Source organism: Stegostoma tigrinum, chromosome 31 (assembly GCF_030684315.1).
Source record: "Stegostoma tigrinum isolate sSteTig4 chromosome 31, sSteTig4.hap1, whole genome shotgun sequence".
Taxonomy (NCBI): Eukaryota; Metazoa; Chordata; class Chondrichthyes; order Orectolobiformes; family Stegostomatidae; genus Stegostoma; species Stegostoma tigrinum.
The window spans coordinates 30,640,659-30,659,364 of NC_081384.1; the positions used below are offsets into that span (position 1 = coordinate 30,640,659).

Genomic DNA, 18,706 nt, shown 5'->3' on the forward strand with positions numbered 1-18,706 from the left:
ACACTTCGCTCCCTGGTCTATTGTAGTCTTCCACTCAAGCCCAATGCCAACTGGATGATCAGCATCATATTTTCTGATTAGGCTATTTGCCGCCTTCTGGACTCAACATTTAAGTTCAACAGTTTCAGGCCACAAACTTAGTCCTCCACTTTGATTAATTCCACCCCCACCCCATATCTGTATTTTTTTTCCACGTTTTTACTTCAGACTGACCTTTATTCATCTAGTAACACCATTCTGACCTAATGTTTTGTTTCTTCTCTGCAACCCCAGCACTTTCTTTTGTTTTTTTGTTCCTTGATACCTTTGATCACCAATCTCCCTGGCCTCCTACGCTTTTCGAGACCCACTTGCCCTGTTTCCCCCTTTGACCAACAGGATCAAAACCCGTGTCAGTTCGACTTCTCTCTGCAGTTCTGAAATACAGACATTTTGGGCTTGAAAAGTTCATTGTTTCCCTCTCCAGAATAGCTGAGTTTCTCTTTCTGGATTTATTATATTGTTAGTTATTTGCAAACATTTTCAGTCTTTTATGTGTTGTGATCTTGAATCCTTGCTCAACTTGTCTTATATTGGCGCTTTTCTCTTCCCACTCTGTGTAACTATGCAATACAGATTGCCCTCCCTGGCTTTGGGTCATTCCATGAGCATGAGGCCGAGACCCCCAGCTCGTTAGACAATGCAGCCCAGTGTCAGCCTTTCGCGTGAATGCTGGTTTTGTGAGCTAGTTATTTTATTCTCTTTTACATTGAAGCAGTTTCAGTTTTCCCTATTAAAATAGGGATTGAAGGACTGAACAGTTGGCCCAAGCTATAATTGTCAGTTATTTTTAAAGTCAATCCTGGGATGGTAACACTTCAGCCAGGTCCACCTGTTGATTGTCTGTCCCTAGTTGCCCTTGAGAAGGTTGTGATAGTGAACTGCTTTGTTAAACCAGTTCAACAAACTGGTTCATGTGTCCAGTACATGTTAGTGAAGGCATGTTATTGAATTCCCAAGATTGAGACTTGATGTGTCCAAGTCAGGCAGATACCTCACTTTGAAGTTAGTTTGGAGATGATGTTCCCAGATGACTATTTCCCTTGTCCTTTTATGTGGGGATGAGGGTAGGAGCATGGATTTTGAAGTTGTCTTTGAAAGCAGCTTGGCAAATTGCAACTGTCTGTGTGGAGTTTTCACATTCTCCCTGTATCTGCGTGGGTTTCCTCTGGGTGCTCCGGTTTCCTCCCACACTCCAGAGATGTGCAGATTGGGTGAATTGGCCATGCTAAGTTGCCCACAGTGTCCAGAGATTTGCAGGTTAGATAAATTAGCCATGGGATATGCAGGGTTACAAGGTAGGCTAGCGGTTGGGCCAGGTGGGATGCACTTTGGAGGTGTGTGTCAGTCAATGAAACAGTGCTTTGCCATGGATGGTATTGAGTTTTTGAATGGCTCCACTGATGTTGAAGAGACCTGGTGACAAGGTGCCTATTGAAGTACAGAGAAATTCTGGGCGAGGGAACTGGATGGTTGTTAACTTAGGAGAATTTATTGATGCGAAAGAACTCAGCAGTGACTCAGAAGCACAGCTGTTGTGGTACAGAGAGAAAGGTGCAGATATGAGCTCGGTCTGTCAGAGGTAACTAGTTAAGGTAATTGGGATGGTTGCAGTCACCCTCAAAAGGAAGAAAAGTAGGATCATCAGACTCCCACTGCCTGGTTGCCCCTTGTTAGAGCTACAAGATTAGAACAGGCTGGAATAGACTATGATCCCCCTCAAAGTGAAGCAACCTGCTGAAATGTGTTTCTTCAGATTCACATGAAACTCAGCCACATGGCTGAAAGACCAGCAACCTGCCAGTTTTTATTAAACTACGTTGCAGTACACTTCAATACAAGAAAAAGGCCCTTCAGCACAACTGGTCCATGCTTGTGTTGAGTGTGCCCCACCCAAGTAGCCTTCCACCCCATTCATCTCAGAATAACCTTTCCCCTTTACCCTTGTTTTTATCTAGCTGTCCCTAAAGAAATATGTGGATGTTATGTTAGAGTTCACTCGGGGAGCCCACGTTGCTATGGGGTTATGAGGCTTCAGCTACACATTACACTGATGTGATAACCACATGATCACTGCTGCCACCTTGTGGTATTTGCCACCTTCACTGGTATGTGGTGCTGGGTATGGGTTGGTTCAGGTAGTTCACTGCCACCATCTTCCTTTTGGCTTGGACGTATCAGGTGATTATTGGGAGAGAATGGGCCACCGTACAGTATCTACAGAAGAGGTACAGTTCTCGGGGGGACAAGGTTTATTGCAAGATAGCAATAAACCCAAATCCCAGGCATAATGACTCGGACCTTAGGGAGCTGCCACAGATACATCTGCTCCTTCTGAAAACTAAAACAGAGCTCCTTATCTCCATCCACACACTGAATGACATCCATTGAATGAGCCAATAAAGCATGAGCAATAATCCCTTCAGAACCACGACCTTATCAAAGAACTGGCATGGGACCTTTACATGCAGACTGGAGATTGAGGATGGAAATAGTGAATGGTAGCGGCATCAGTGAATTTTCTTTTTCGTTACGCAGCCACCCAGAAATCTGTCCCACTCTCACTGTCTGTCACTGGTATGTGTTTGAAGGGATTGCAGTTTAGTATTTAATTTGTTTGATCACATTATAAAAACCTTCCCTGCCCATCGAGGCCTGGGATGGTTTTTGAACCCAGAGCCCTCTGGTTCAGATACAGGGACTCTACACACCGCCCCACAAAACCTACCACTCTGGATAAATATGGTGACCTCTTATGAGAAACATGTTAAAAGTGAGTTTTCCGTCAGAAGCGACAAAGTACTAGCGAATTTCCAAGTAAACACCCATGTTCTGTTCTGACTGTTAACAACTGTGTAATGGATTCACGTTTCACCGACAGGTATTCAACCCTGCCTGCATTTTATGTGTCATACACCACGATTCATAGCTGACTTCAGTGACAATTTAATTAAAAACGGTGCAACAGTGTAGGAGTCACCAATTACTGTACAGCTCTCCATGTAGCAGCCTGTGAAATGATGTTCTTGAAACGTGTTTGGAAGAACAAAGCCCTGCATTTGCTTCTTGTGTCGTGCCAATTAGAATATCCAGTTAAACCCACCAACACACTAAAACAGCAGCTAATGAACTTAAAAGAACCTATACAGACAACAAGCAAAACGAACATCATTTACAAAATACCTTGCAAGAACTGTGACAAACACTACAGTGGACAAACAGGCAGAAAGCTAGCCACCAGGATACATGAACATCAACTAGCCACAAAAAGACATGACCCACTATCACTCGTATCCTTACATACAGATGAGGAAGAACACCACTTTGATTGGGAGAACACATCCATCCTAGGACAAGCCAAACAGAGACACGCACGAGAATTCCTAGAAGCATGGCATTCCAAACGGAACACCATCAACAAACACATTGATTTGGAGCCTGTCTACCACCCTCTGAGAAAAAGAACAGGAAATGACATCACTAACACAGGAAATGGCATCAGCACAGGAAATGACATCACCAACCCAAGGAAACCTAAACACATAAATAGAAAGCGGAACATAACACCAGCACTTCACCGGAGGCTCACTGATGATGTTACCCAGAATGGTGACGAAACGTCTCAAAACGAACCTTCCAGCTCAGCGAGCAAACTTATATCCAGTTAAAGCTGCTAAACACTGTGCACATTCAGCTCCATCATCCTTCCTGGGCAAAGATTTATGAATGGTTCCAAAAACCAACACTTGCTGTTAATTCATTGAAGTGGCACTATCCATTGCGTTAACTTGAGGCAGGAAATTAACTCACGTCGTTGAAAGATTTAGTCCTGCCATGATTTCCAGCAGAAGGTTTTTTTTAAACTGGAGAGGGTTCAGAAAAGATTCACTAGGATGTTGTCAGGAATGGAGGGTTTGAGATATTAAAAATAGATTGGCAAGGCTAGGACTTTGTCTAAAGGAACGTAGGATGTTGAGGGGTGACCTTTTTGAGATTTATAAAATCGTGAGCGGTATAGATAAGGTAAATTACAAGGGTCTTTTCCCTAGGGTCTGGGAGTTCAAAACTAGGGGACATATTTTAAAGGTAAGGAAGAAAAATTAAAAGAGATGAGGGGCATCTTTTTTACACAGAGTTGTGCGTGCATGGAATGAACTACCAGAGAAAGTGGCGGGTGCAGATACGAGTGCACTGTTTAAAGGATATTTGGATAAATTTTTGAATTGGAAAGGTTTGGACGGATATGGGCTGAACGCAAGTGGGACTAGTTTAGTTTGGGAACATAATCTGCATGGACTGTAATATTAGCCTGTTTTTATATTTAGCTCCTTTAACAGTTTTTTGACCCCAAACTACATAAACAGACATCAGAGCAGATGGCGAAAGCTTTGCTAAAGAGGTAAGCATGTGAAAGGAAGGAAAGGAAGTTTGAGAGGTCAGCAGGTTTCAGGAGGGAATTTCAGAGCTTAGGATGAATGTGACTGAAGGCACGGACCCCACTGATGGAGTGATTACGATCAGGAAGCATGGAGGGGTGGAAATATCTCTGAAGGTTGTAGGAGTGGAGGAGATCTCGGAGGAAGTGAGGGGAAAGGCCAGGGAGGGATCTAAGAATGAGGCTGAGAAGATTAACCTGAAGCCAAATGTAAATCAGCAAGCGTAGTGGTGCTAGGAGAATGGGAATTTGGTGTGAGCTCAGACATGGACAGCAGAGTTGTGGTTGACCTCAAGTTGAGAGAGGCTAGAGTGGGAGGGAGGCTACAGATCCACTGAAATGGTCACACTGGAGGCAATGAAGGCCTTGGATGAAGATTTCAAGTAGGGGCATAGTTATTCAATGGTGGGAAGGTAGAAATAGTTTTTTTATTGGTGGTGACACAGTCTGGGTTGGAAGATCATTTGGAGGTACAGTCTGTTTGGGTCTTGGACAGTTAGCAGGGAAGGGATGGAATCGGTTACTGGGTAATTTACAGTACAGTCCAAACATCATAATAGCCCCAATAAATGAGAAGTGGGAGCATTGTTGGAATATGAGTTGGAATGGGGGTTGACCATTTGTCCTGTTAATTCTGCCCCACCATTTTACTCTGATTGTAATCCTAACCTCACTTTCCTGCCTTCCAACCCATGCCTTGCATATCAATTTACTCCCTTGTTAATCAAAAAGTGTAACTTTCTTCTGAGCGTATTCAATTATTCAGTCTCCACTGCTCTCTGAGGAAGAGAATTCCACTGACTGACCTCTCTCTGAGAAAAAAAATCCTTCTCAATGTTAAATGGGAGATACCTATTGTTCTAAGTATATTCCTTAGTTCTAGTCACTCCCACAGGTAAAATGACCTTTGAGCATCGACCCCGTCAGATCCACTCAGGGTAGAAAAATAGGAATAGGGTAGGCCATTCAGCCCCTTGAGCCTGCTCTGTCATTCATTATCATTATGGTTGATCTTATATATTTTATTAAGATCATCTCCCTTCTTTGAAACTCCAGTGCGTATAGACTCAAACTGCTGAACCATTGTAATTATCTTTTCATTCATGAATCAATTGAGTGAATGGATTTTTAACATTTTATTCATAATATTTAATAGGGTCAAATCTCTGCTGAGCCAACCCTGTATGTCAGATAAATATTGTGACTGAGATTAGAGGAGTGCACCTTCTCTCGCGCTCGCACTCTCTCTCGTGCTCGCGCTGTCTCTCTCTCTCTCTCTCTCTCTAGTTCAACGTTATGGGTCACAAGATAAATTTGCATCCCAGTATGGCCAATCACATAGTTTTAAAGTGAGTGGAGGTAGATATAGGGGAGGTAGGTTCTTTACTCAGAGTGGTCGGGGCATGGAATGCATTGCCGGAGAGGGTAGTGGAATCGACCTCATTAGGGGCAATTAAGCAGCAATTAAACAGGCATATGGATGATAGTTTAAGGTAGGCATGGAGGCTAGATAGACCTTAGGTTTAGGGTAGAACATTTTGGCACAACATCATGGGCCAAAGGGCCAGTACTGTTCTATGTTCTATAATATTCGATGTGGAACTCTATCAAATGCCTTCTAAGTGCAAAATGTCCACTCGTTCTACTCTCGCCCAGTACATGTTATTTCCTCCAGAGAATTCCAATAGATTGGTCAAATATGGTTCCCATTTCACAAAACCTGACTCCTCCAGATTGGCTTGAACTTTTCCATGATTTCTTTAAGTGAGACACAGTTCTGGGAAGAAAGAAATAAATTTCTTGATGGGATGTAGATGCCAGGGGGAGCTGCCCACTTTGTACCAGGATATGGTACCAAAGAAAGTGAGCTCTACTCTGCTTCAGCCATTTCGTCCTTACTAGACCAACCACTGAATAATATAGTGAATGGTCCATTGCCTTGATTGAGAAGGGGTAGTTTGACCAGTCTTTTGCCAGTCAGAAAACTCACCCTTGAGTAGGGAAAATTTGAGTGCCCTCTGCCAATGAATTCCAGTCCCTTAAGGTAGCAATGTACCAACCCTAAAGCCAGAAGAAATGTTGCATTCACCAGCAGCACATTCCTAAAGGTGATGAACTCATAATACAATCAGAATTAAGTGTGAAGCTGGATGAACACAGCAGGTCAAGCAGCATCTCAGGAGCACAAAAGCTGATGTGGCTCCTGAGATGCTGCTTGGCCTGCTGTGTTCATCCAGCTCCACACTTTGTTATCTCGGATTCTCCAGCATCTGCAGTTCCCATTATCTCTGATACAATCGGAATTGTTTGTTGTGGCTGTAGTCAGGTATATTTCTGAGCATCACTGAAATGCAACTTTAAATTAGATTCAAATAAACCTTCCCGTTTATATATCCTGCTCGACAGGATATATAAATATAACGTTAGTAACTATATTGGGATGCCATTACATTAAATATTTATGAAAACATTGCCCTTTGTCTATTTAAGGATTAGCAGAATCCAATTAGACAGAATGTGTTCAATCACCATGACATTTACTCTGAATTCACACAGCAGTATAGACGAGGCACAGACCGAACTTGATTGCCTTGCTATGATATTGTTTCCTCAATCTAATACTAATTCCCCCCCTCAGAGAGTGGAATTCTCTGCCACAGAAAGTGGTTACGACCAAAACTTTAAATGTTTTCAGGGAAGAGTTGGATAATTCTTCAGGCTAAAGGGATCAAAGGGCGTGGGGGAAGCTGGGGGTGAGGGTGTGGAAAGCAGGAACAGGGGACTGAGTTGGATGATCAGCCTGTGATCGTATTGAATGACAGAGCAGACTTCACAGACTGAATGACCTACTTCTGCTCCTATTTTCGACAGTTCGAGATGGTAATGCAGATGTCAGTGAGGTAGTGATGTGCTGTCAGCTGGAATTTCTGTCGTTTTCCAGGCAAACAGGACTGCATTAGATTTGGAATTATAAATGAAAGTGTGAAAACCCAAACTTTTCATATCCCGTGTTGACTGTTACCAGAGTAATCTTTATTTTAATGACTGGCTTGTGAGCAGTGAGGTAGAAGGCAGTTTACAACGTAAGATGTTTGTGGCAAAATATGAATTAGGACTCAGAAAGAATAAGGAGTTTATATGGAGGATTTCACAAAGGTGAATTGATCCACAGATTCAGATGTGACTTTGCTGTAAATGAAAGAATCCTAAGTAAGGATTTCTCCAACCCATTCCGTTTCTATCTGAGTGAGCCCCTTATCCTCCTTGTAAAACATTGGAATATTTTATTGCAAAATGAATTTTCTCGTAGATTAATTATTTGCATGCTGTTTTACAGGTTTCTAAATGCTCTCTTACAGTTAAGTATCTGAGTAAATATTTGAAGGGGCAACATTTGCAGGGTAATAAGGAAAGAGCAATAGAATGTAGCTAATTAAAAAGCTCTTAACTAGAACTAGCACAGATATAATGGGCCAAATAGCCGCATCCTATCCTATATAATTTTAAGGATCTTGTACTTTAATGTTATAAATTGGTATCTTTGGCACAGAGTGGATGGGTTAGAGTCATACGGCCATACAGCATGGAAACAGACCCTTCAGTCCATCAAGACCACATCAACAATGTTCCCAAACAAAACTCATCCCACTTGCCAGTGTTTGGCTCGTATCCCTTCAACCTTTCGTATTCATGTGCTTAGCCCTGCTGTGTACATGTCATCCTGCATTTTTGTATTATTGACTTTGTTTCTTTCTAGATATCTATTCACAGAGCATAGAAAGAGGCATTTAGCTCCAAACAGAGACTACCACAGTAACAGAAAAAGCGCTATTAAAAGCAAAATGAATTCAGAGATCAAATGTGCTATAGTTGGTAAATAAATGGGTTTTAATTAGTGAGCTCCCTAAACCTTCGGGTGATTGAACATGAAATGAGTGCTACTTGCAGAGACAGACTGTTGCCAGCAGTATTAGTAACTGTTAGTCACCTAGAAGTGAGGATAAATGATTGCCTAATTCGCCAGTTTGTATAATTATTTGTTCAATCACAGCCCTTTCACTGTAAAGAGTCCTTTATCAATCTGTTGTAAGTTTGTAGGAGAGTTGGCTGTTCCTGATGGCTAAGTAGGCTCCTCTTATGTTTGTCCGTCACATTATTCATTTGTCAGAGCTCACAGCAAAATACAACATGCTCTGTTGTGTAAGTGAGCTCTTTTAATTGGACTTGGAAATTTTCTGGAGTGTAATGAAGTTCATATTTATTGATGTGTTCTACCTGATAGCACAGTTTGAATCAGTCAGTGCTGTACAGATGAATGATTCTAAGATGTTAGTCCAAATCTCCCACAGAGTCAGAATGCCATTTCCGGTATACAATTACTCTCTCTCTGTCTTCTCCCTCTCCCTCTCTCTCTCTCCTCTCTGTCTCACACTCCCTCCAACGATCTCTCTGGCAGAAAGATCAAGAACATCCTCAGTGCAGGTGTTCGCAGAAGAGCAATAAACAAAAAACATACATGCCTTTTGATAACAAAGTGTGGAGTGGATGAACACAGCAGGCCAAGAAGCATCAGCTTTTGAGCTCCTCTGATGCTGCTTGGCCTGCTGTGTTCATCCAGCTTCATACTTTGTTATCTCGGATTCTCCAGCATCTGCAGTTCCCATTATCTCTGATGCCTTTTGATAACACAGGATTCTATATTCCAGTATGTTAATGATTAAAGGTGCCATATCCTCTGAGCGTGTTTGTGACTGACAGCCTGAGTGAATGGGTGACTGTAAATAGTTTGGTAAGTGGAGTACCAGCTGAGCAGTGGGCGAGGTGTCAAGGGGGCACGGTGACTGGTGGTTGATGTCTCAGGATGGTAAGTGACTATGTAGGTCAGGATAGTCAGGATAGGAAGAGTTGCTGCCTTGGGTGCTCATCAGTTTTGGGTATGCGGACATCAGAGTGTCCGGATAGTTGGGTGATAGGGCGCCAAGTCAGGTGTGGTCAAGAAGAAGCTGGGTGAATCATAGAATCGTAGAATCCCTACAGTTTGGAAACAGGACCTTCGGCCCAACAAGTCCACACCAGTGGATGGTAATTGCTAACCCCGGGTTGGTGAGCCAGGTGTTTGGGGGTAGGGTGCTAGTTGAGATTTAAGGTGTATTGGGGGTTTAATCTGCCATTGTGGTATCTTTTCCACCAGCTTGTCTAAGAAATCTGAAGCATGCTCCTTTCAGTCTGCATCGTTTCCATCCGCAAACATCGTGGCCATTATGTATCAAAAAGAGCAGGGGCCCTCACAGCAACCCCTTGGAACCCATGTTATAAACTTTCCTCAGGTCGGAGAAACAACTTCTCAACATCACTCTCTGTTCCTGTCACTCAGCCAGCTTTGTGTCCACTTTCCTTTTATTCCGTGAGCTTGCTCACAAGTCTGTAATGCAACATCTTTTAAAAATAGCTTCTGGAAGACCATGTACATCAGCAGCATCGACTGGGGTTCCTTCTGTCCAATTATTGTGGAGTGGGGAGTGTCTCTGTCCTCATGTTGGAATGAGGAAAGAACTACACTCAAAGGAGATGACACTCGTAGTAGATGAGCTGTCTGGCACACTCTCATGTGAAAAATGATCAGTTGGGTGACAGACTGGAGGCCAGCAGATCTGGACCTTGGTTAGCATCATACCTCTAGAAATTAATTTCAGGAGAATTGGGGTAGGCTGAGGGGGAAGGGAGAATGTAGCGATTTAAATTTAACCAGTTATTTCAACAGGCTGTATGGGAGGTGAAAATTGTGTCATATACAGCTTGAACTGCAGCATTTGTGCAGCAAATTGTTCACATAACAAACCAAAACTTTGGGTTATAGAATAAAAGTGGTTTGTGTACAGAGTTAAGGTAATCTAATTCAGCACTGGGGTTGGAAGTGTGACTGAAATAAACAATGCAGGAATTCTGCTCTAAATTGTTCTTGAAACTCTTCCTGAAATCTAATGGTGTGTAAAATGTGGCAGTGCTCTGCCCCATAACGTTACTGTGATACGGCCAAACCCTTGAGGTGAATGGTCACTTTAGACAATGACACTGGTGAGTTAGGAGCCCATTTTCCACCTCTCCTCACTCATTATTGTGTCCAAATGATAGCAATAAGCCAAATTCTTCACCCTCAAACACTACCTCCCCTCACCACCAACAACCCCCCCACCTTAAGTAGGCCAAACGTCTATACATCAACCCAAGGTCTTTTAATACAAAGTCATGATTTATTAGCAAAACCTTTGAAAATAAGTTTTTGGATGTGATTTCTGAAACACTGGCAGGGCTCCCAGAATTTTATAATAAAATCAGAACCTATAACTTCTTCAGTTGTTGTAATAAAGCAGTGGCCCAGATTATTAGGCATTCCATTCAGTGCAGTGTAACGAAAACCAGAGAATGTCATCTGAATGGATTCTTCCTCTTTATCAAAATTAACTTTTTTTTTGGTCTCAGCAAGTGCCTGCCACTACACGTGATAGGTTTAACTTGATTTGCTGCATGTGTCTGGCTTTCTTGTTCATATTCAGATGTCTGCAACTCTTTTCAACTCACTGTATAAGGTACCACTCTCTCCCTTCCTCAGCCCTCCACTTCCTTGTTAGTTCAAACCAGACTCTCCCTCAGAATCTTCCAGCCCTTTTTGTTACTGACATTGATCGGGCACATTTGGATAGAGTGTCTCTTGGTGAGAGCGCAGTCAACAATTGCCTGATATCACTGGGGGCAAGGGGGGTAATCCATTCTCTGCTGTGATGCTGCTCTGTGCTCGGAGAGCAAATTCAGTAAATCAGCCTCATCCTTTACAAAACCCACCTTTATCTGCCTCTGACTCCTCAAATCACATGATCTTATCAAAGGTTGGAGCGGGTTTGAAGGGCCAAATGACCTGTGTTCCTCTTTATACATTGACAAAGTCAAAATTCACATGACACCAGGTTATAGGTCAGCATAGTTATTTGAAGTCACAAGCTTTCAGTCTTCACCTAACAAAGGGGCTATGCTTGTGATTTCGAATAAACCTGTTGGACCATAAGCTGGTGTCATGTGGCTTCTGACTGTAACCACCCCAGTCCAACACCGGTGCCTTCACTTTATGGATAGATACCTGCTTCTCTACTGCTTATTCATCTGCCCTGTTTTATATTTTATTTCCCCAGGAGACAGATTGCTGCTCCGGCCCTTTGTCTTTACTACAAGGTAGAAACTACTAAAAAATATAGAACATACAACTTGTATTTATATTAGCAATTTTAATGTAACAAAACATCCCAAAGCACTTCACAAAAGCATTAGATGCAAAACATGACCCTAGGCAACAAGGCAGACTGACCAAAGATTTGGTTAAAAAGGCCAATTTAAATGATTAACTTCGAAGAGTTAAGAGATGTACATGCAAAGTCACATATGGAACAAACTCCAGAGCCTAGGATCTAAGCAATTTAAAGACACGATCACCCGTGTACAACAGTAAAAAAATCAGTGATGCTGAAGAGGCCAGAACTAGAGGAAACACAGAGATCTCAGAGAGCTGTAAGGCTGATGGATGTAACATAGAGAACGAAGGATGAGCCCCCTGATGCTTTGAAAGCAATGATGAGAATTTTAAACAAAAACAGAAATTGCTGGAAAACTCGGCTGGTGTAGGAGCAGTGAGAAATATAGTTAATGCTTTGAACCCATAGACCCTTCTTCAGAACTGGAGACGAGAATTTTAAAATTGGCAATACCAGACTGGGAACTAGTGCAACAAAGACTAGGAATTAAAGCAGATGACCAGTCTTATGGTATCAATCCCTGACCACAGGCTGTAAAATTGAGTAGATAACAGCAGCAAAAGCAGCTCACAATGGTGCTGAAAGGAGTAGTAAATCTGAGGAAGGGGAAGGCTTTACAATCAGCAAAGATGACTGAGAAATTGAAAAAGGGCGCAAGGATAAAATGTGCGAGTACATCAGCAAGACATGTAAAATTACATTCAAAGAGCATAAGTATGTGAAAAGGAAGTGACAAGCGAAAGTTGATTTAGGTTCCTTAGAGGCAGGAGAAATAATGGGGAATAAGAAAATGACAGATACCAACAGTACTTTATGACCGAATTCATAATGAAAGACTTAGAACTTACCGGAGACTGTGGTGTACCACAGATTTAATGAGAGTAAGGATCTTTGGGTAATTAATAAGAGTGAAGGACACTTCCTGGAGCTATTAGTGGGACTAAAAGCTGACAAGTCCCCTAAATTTGATGATCTACATCGCAAGGTTTTAAAAGAACAGCCTACAGCAGGAGTGGATGCTTCGGTTTTGATTTACCAGAACGGCCTCGATTCTATAATGGACTGTATGGGTTGTAAGGTAGCAAATATAGTGCCATGGCTAATGAAAGGCAATGCAAACAAACAGAGAGCAATAGGCCAGTCAGCCTGGCACGTATCATCAGGAAGACGCTAGAATTCATTATTGAGGATAAGTTGATAAGACACTTGGGAAATTGAAATATGATTTACAAATCAATTCAATGCAGTTAAAATCATGTTTGACACGTATTTGAGCATTTTGAAGGTATAACAAGCAGCGTAGGTAAGGATGAACCTGTGGATGTGGTACCTTTGGATTTCAGAAGGTAGTTGATAAGGTGCCGCAGAAGAGTTAGTTGCCTGAAAGTAGGGCTCTTTGAATTTGGTGTAATATGTTAACATGGACTGAGGATTAGTTAACTGACAGAAAACAAAGAGTAGCCATTTTTCAGATAGTAATATATTAAAACAGCACAATGGCTCAGTGGTCAGCACTGCTCCCTTTCAGTCCCAGGGATCCAGGTTCTGTTCCGCCCTCGGGCACCCGTGTGGAGTTAGCACGTTCTCCCCGTGTCTGTGCTGATTTTCTCCGGGTGTTTCGGTTGCCTCCCACAGTCCAAAGAGGTGCACATTGGGTGGATTGGCTATAGTGTGTAGGGATGTGCAGGGTAGGTGCATTGACCCTGGGTAATACAGGATTACAGAGATAGGATGGGCCTTTGAGGGATGACCTTCAGACTGTGGACTTGATGGCCTGCTTTCACACTGTAGGTGTTCTATAAAGTGTAATTTATCAAGGACAGAAAGAGGCTGCAAACGGGTATAGACTTGTCAAATTGATGGCAAATAAGAGGGTGGCAGATGGAAAACATTGTGGAGAAATAAGTAAAAACATGTTTAAGAATGGAACTGAGAAGTTTTAGTGACTAATAAATCTTAATATTTCAAGGGATTTGGGGGGTCCTTGCTCACGAAACGCAGCAAGTTAATATTAAAGTAAGGCAAGCAATGAAGAAAGCAAATAAAAGGTCACAGACCTGAAATGTTAACTCTGTTTCTCTTTCAATAGATGCCTTTTATTTATTCATTTGTGGAATGTGAGCATTGCTGCCTAGTCAGCGTTTATTACCCTTGATAAGGTGGTTATGCTGAGCTGCCTTCTTGAACTGCTGCAGTCCACTTGCTGTGGGTCGACCCCCTGCCTGATCTACTGAATGTTCCCAGCATTTTCTGAATTAATTTTAGGCAAATAGCATCCTGGTCCTTCTTGCAAAGTGTCTGGAGTTTCAGACGAAGGAAACCTTGCTGCAGTTATGTAAAACTTTGGCAACACCGCCAGTTGGAGTGTTGTGTAAAATTAAACCATTTCTGTTTCAGGAAGGGTGAATCAAAAGATTGCATCCTGGAACGAGAGAGCTGTCCTGTGCAGAGAAATTGAGTAGAATTACTTTTTAGCCTCTGAAGTTTAGAAAAATAAGAGACAATCTCATTGAAATGTGAAAAAATCTAGGAGGGCTTCTCAGGTTAAATACTGAGAAGCTCCTGGCTGGACAATACAAAATTCAGGGTTATAATTTTGGGATAAACACTCAGCCTTTTGTGACTGAGATGAGGATAAACGTTTTCACTTAGACGGGTGTGGGTCTTTGGAATATTCTATTCCAGAGAGCTACGGGACCCTTAGTCAAAGAATAAAGTCAAGGCGGAAATTCATAGACCTTAGGGCAATAGGAGGACGAAAGAATAGGAATTAGGGGAGGTGATGGCCTAGTTGTATTATCACTAGACTATCCAGAATGTTCTGAGGACCCAGGTTCAAATTCTACCACAGTAGATCGTGGAATTTGAATTCAATAAAAAAAACTCTGGAATTACTTCAATATTAACTTGCTGCGTTTCGTGAGCAAGGACCCCCCAAATCCCTTGAAATATTAAGATTTATTAGTCACTAAAACTTCTCAGTTCCATTCTTAAACATGTTTTTACTTATTTCTCCACAATGTTTTCCATCTGCCACCCTCTTATTTGCCATCAATTTGACAAGTCTATACCCGTTTGCAGCCTCTTTCTGTCCTTGATAAATTACCCTTTATAGAACACCTACAGTGTGGAAGCAGGCCATCAAGTCCAAAAAGAGTATAATGATGACCACAAATCCACTGGTTGTCATAAAAAGCCATCTGGTTCTCAAATGTCCACTAGGGAAGGAAACTGCCATTTTACCTGATCTGGCCGACATGTGGCTCCAGACCCACAGCAATGTGGTTGACTCTTAAATTAGGGATGGGCAATAAATTCTAGCCTAACCAGTGATGCCCTCATCCCATGAATGAATGAAAAAAAGAATTGGCCAGGAAAGTGGAATTGATGTCGAAGTTGAGCTACGATCTGACTGAAAGGTTAAGCAGGCTTGAGACGTTGTACAGCCTTCACCATTTCTGATTTCCAACTTTATTCTGTCGGAATGATTTTACAAGGATGAGATCCTGACTGGCGAGTTATTTCTGTTAGGAACGATTGAACAGCCTGAGGTTCTTATCTCCAAATGAAAAAATCTGAACAGAACGTGACGGGGCACTTAATACACTAAAGCAGTTTAAGAGGGTAGATATAAAGAAAATGTTTTCACTTGTGAGCTTGGTCTATATATGTCAGATTATAACTAATTTGGCAGAAACTACTGGGATTAGGAACTTGCTACAAATTGAGGTGAGTAGTGTCAGAGGTTTAAAGGGAAGTTGGTTACAGTTAGGGAGAATGCAATAGAGGGATATACAGATATGGTGCAATGAGCAAAGGTGACGAATGACTTGTGAGCTACAGAAACACCAGTCATGGTCTGAGGTTACGCTGTAAATTCAACATCGCTTTTTTCAGTGCATAGAAGTGTGTGATCTTAAAATGTTATGGTCTTTTATTTAATCTTTGAATTGCCTGTATCCCTGTGCGCTCCTTTTTCCATACTATATCACCCTGCTTTCCTTGCAAAAAGTGCAAAACCTTTATAAGTCTATAAATCTCTCTCGAGTCACAAGAGCATCAGTTCAGCAAGAGAGAGAGGAAAAAAAAAGTCTTGGGAAAAATTTGCATTTTCTCCAAATGTGGTCGTCTTTTTCTAAACATGCAGTGCTCTTCTGTAAATCAAAGTCACAAGACAGCAGATCTGTCGGATGACTCCTAAGTGTATTTCGGGGGCTGAGCAGAGGGGTGGGAAGAAAAAGTTTGCTGCTGAGAGCTTGCAGCACAGCCAGCTCTGAAGTGCAGTGAAAGTGACCACTTTTCAACAACCTGTCTTTCAGGAGCCTGGCTCAGAAGTGGAACGGGGGTGATTAAGAACGACGGGAGCCAGTTCACCTGGTCTTACATCGCTCCACAGTTGGGCTACTGGGCTGCAGCCATGTTTCCGTTAACCCAAGGTAAGCTGTGGGAGTTTTGTCCAAGCCCTGCTTTTTGTGAAAAGAGATGCTGCAGTTGGTCTTTTAGTTGAGCAGATGAAGCACTAGCCATTGGATACTAAGTAGTTTTTGCTGTCACACCCAATCATTATTCTATTTGCATTTCAAACACATGCTTCCTGTGATTTTATTTAACAAGGGTTCGATTCCTGGGTAGTGCCCCTACAATCTGAAAGGGAACAGCTTGAGTTGCTAGGGCTAAGCTTACTGGAAAATGTGGAGCAGAGAAAGTGAGTCAGATGTGCAGAAGGTTGTTCAGACTTGAGGCAAAATACAAGTTTAAAAAATATCCGCATTGCAGAAGTTTGGCACTTAATAAAAGAAACTAAGAACTTTGATTGAGAGTAGGCAATTCCGCCCCATGATCCTGATTAGTCAACACAATGATGGCTGATCTCATGCCAGCCTCAACTTCACGTTCCTGCTTGCTCCCTACAACCTTTCAAACCATTATGAGTTAAAAAATCTATCTAACTCTCCTTCAAATTTATTCAATGTCCCAGCATTGACCACATGCTTACATTTATATAGCACCATTTGTAAGATTAAAGCAAATCATTTGTAGTCTCTGTTAGAAATTTGTAAATGCAGCAGCCTAGTTTGTGCACAGCAATCTGTCATAAACAGCAGTGTGATAATGAGCTGATCTTAGTGATATTCATTAGGGATAAATTAGTGAGGAGATCTGAGAGAACATCCCAGATCTTGTGCAGAGTAATAGCATGGGATCTTTTCCATCCAATTTCTCAGACCTCATTTTAACATCTCGACCAAAACAAAGCAGCAACAACACTCGCTACAACAAAGGAACGTCATCCTTGATTTTTTGCTCAAGTATTGGGAGTGGGACCTGATCTAATAACCTTCTTCCTGTGAGGTGAGAACCATAAACCTGTCTGACACCATACCACCTAAATGAGACTTACAGAACCACAAAGCATATAAAGGGAGGTACCTGTAAATCTTCTCGATCATACTCAAGTATTTTTATTCATTAACGGGATGAGGGCATCACTGGCCAGGCAGCATTTATTGCCCATCTCTAATTGCCCAGAGGGCAGTTTAGAGTCAACCACATTGCTGACGGTCTGGAGTCACATGTAGGCCAGACCAGGTAAGGATGGCAGTTTCCTTCCCTAAAAGACATTAGTGAACCAGTTAAGTTTTAATATCAGTGGTTTCATGGCCATCATTAGATTCTTAATTTCAGATATTTTTATTGAATTCAAATTCCGCCATCTGCCATGGCAGGATTCGAACCCGGATCCCCGGAACATTATCTGGTCTCTGGATTAACAGTCCAGTGATAATACCACTAGGCTATTTCCTCCCATTTAAGTCCTTTAAGTCGTATGGATTTTAATCAGGGATGAGCAGAATCATAAAATCTTGCTAGGCTATTGCTTATTCTGCATCATTCAAAGCAATCAAGAGGAACAAATCACAACTGTCAGGGAGTGTTTCTGTCCCCCAGTGGTCTGTTCAAGTTGATACTAATCTCAAAACATCACAACCACAAGTTATAGGTAAAACTCTTTGGAGATTTACTCTCAACAATTGTGAGGGATATCGAGAGACAGAGAGACAACTGGCAGGAGTTCAGAAGTGAATTCAACTGGAAGGCAGTAAAAGACATCTTTAGCACAGAAATGGGCCATTTTCCCCGCTGAGCTATTTCTCAGATCTTTGCACATAATAAGTTGAGGTTAATGATCATGAGGTGGTTCCTATCCATGTCAGTTGACAGCCCTCCACAGGTGGTACTCCTTGGTATTTAATGCTTGCTGTTAGTCTACTGCCTGTCGTCATGGTTCTCAAACCTTCACATCCAGCACCATGGGGGAGGATCACCATCACTGGTACTGTGGAAGGTTCCCATCCACCCCAAACACATTAGAGAATCTGCATCAATGAAGGCTCAGTGAGTGAGAGAGAGAGAGAGAGAGAGAGAGAGAGAGAGGCGGGGCGGGGTGGGTGAGTGGGATGGTCTCACAAGGACTGAGGGTGGAGGACAATGGTTGGAGTTTAGTGACAGCTCCTTCAATATGGGCAGCCCCGTTCCAGTAATGCGAGTCTGAGGCCACATGCCTGATCAGAAAATTGTCTTTCACTGCTTTTCAGTTGAACTCACTTCTGGACTTCTGCCAGGTTTCTCTCTTGTCTCTCGATGTCCACAGTTGTTGAAAGTCAACCCCTCAAAGAGTTTTGTTTACCTATCACTTGTGGTTGTGCTATTTTGAGATTAGTATCAACTTGAGCAGCCCATAGGGGGAGAGAAACAGTCCCTGGTAGTTCTGTGTTTTTTCTCTTAGTTGCCTTAAAGATGCAGTATTAAAAATAGCTTAGCAAGCTTTGACAAGCAGTGTCACCCACCTCAATCATGCAAAGGAATCAACGTCACTCTCCCTTCAGAAAACACTGTGTTCATAAAATATTAAGTATATAAAAGCATAAAA

At 42.2% G+C, this 18,706-nt stretch overlaps 1 protein-coding gene across 1 annotated transcript in view; it reads left to right on the top strand.

Annotated features, from left to right (window-relative positions):
• The window catches only part of fam171a2a (family with sequence similarity 171 member A2a), a 289,534-nt gene that overhangs the window by 254,477 nt on the left and 16,351 nt on the right, over positions 1-18,706 (top strand). The window contains exon 6 of the mRNA XM_059638668.1: positions 16,095-16,211. Within this exon, the coding sequence (XP_059494651.1) occupies positions 16,095-16,211 (117 nt within the window). The remainder of the gene's footprint in view (positions 1-16,094; positions 16,212-18,706) is intronic.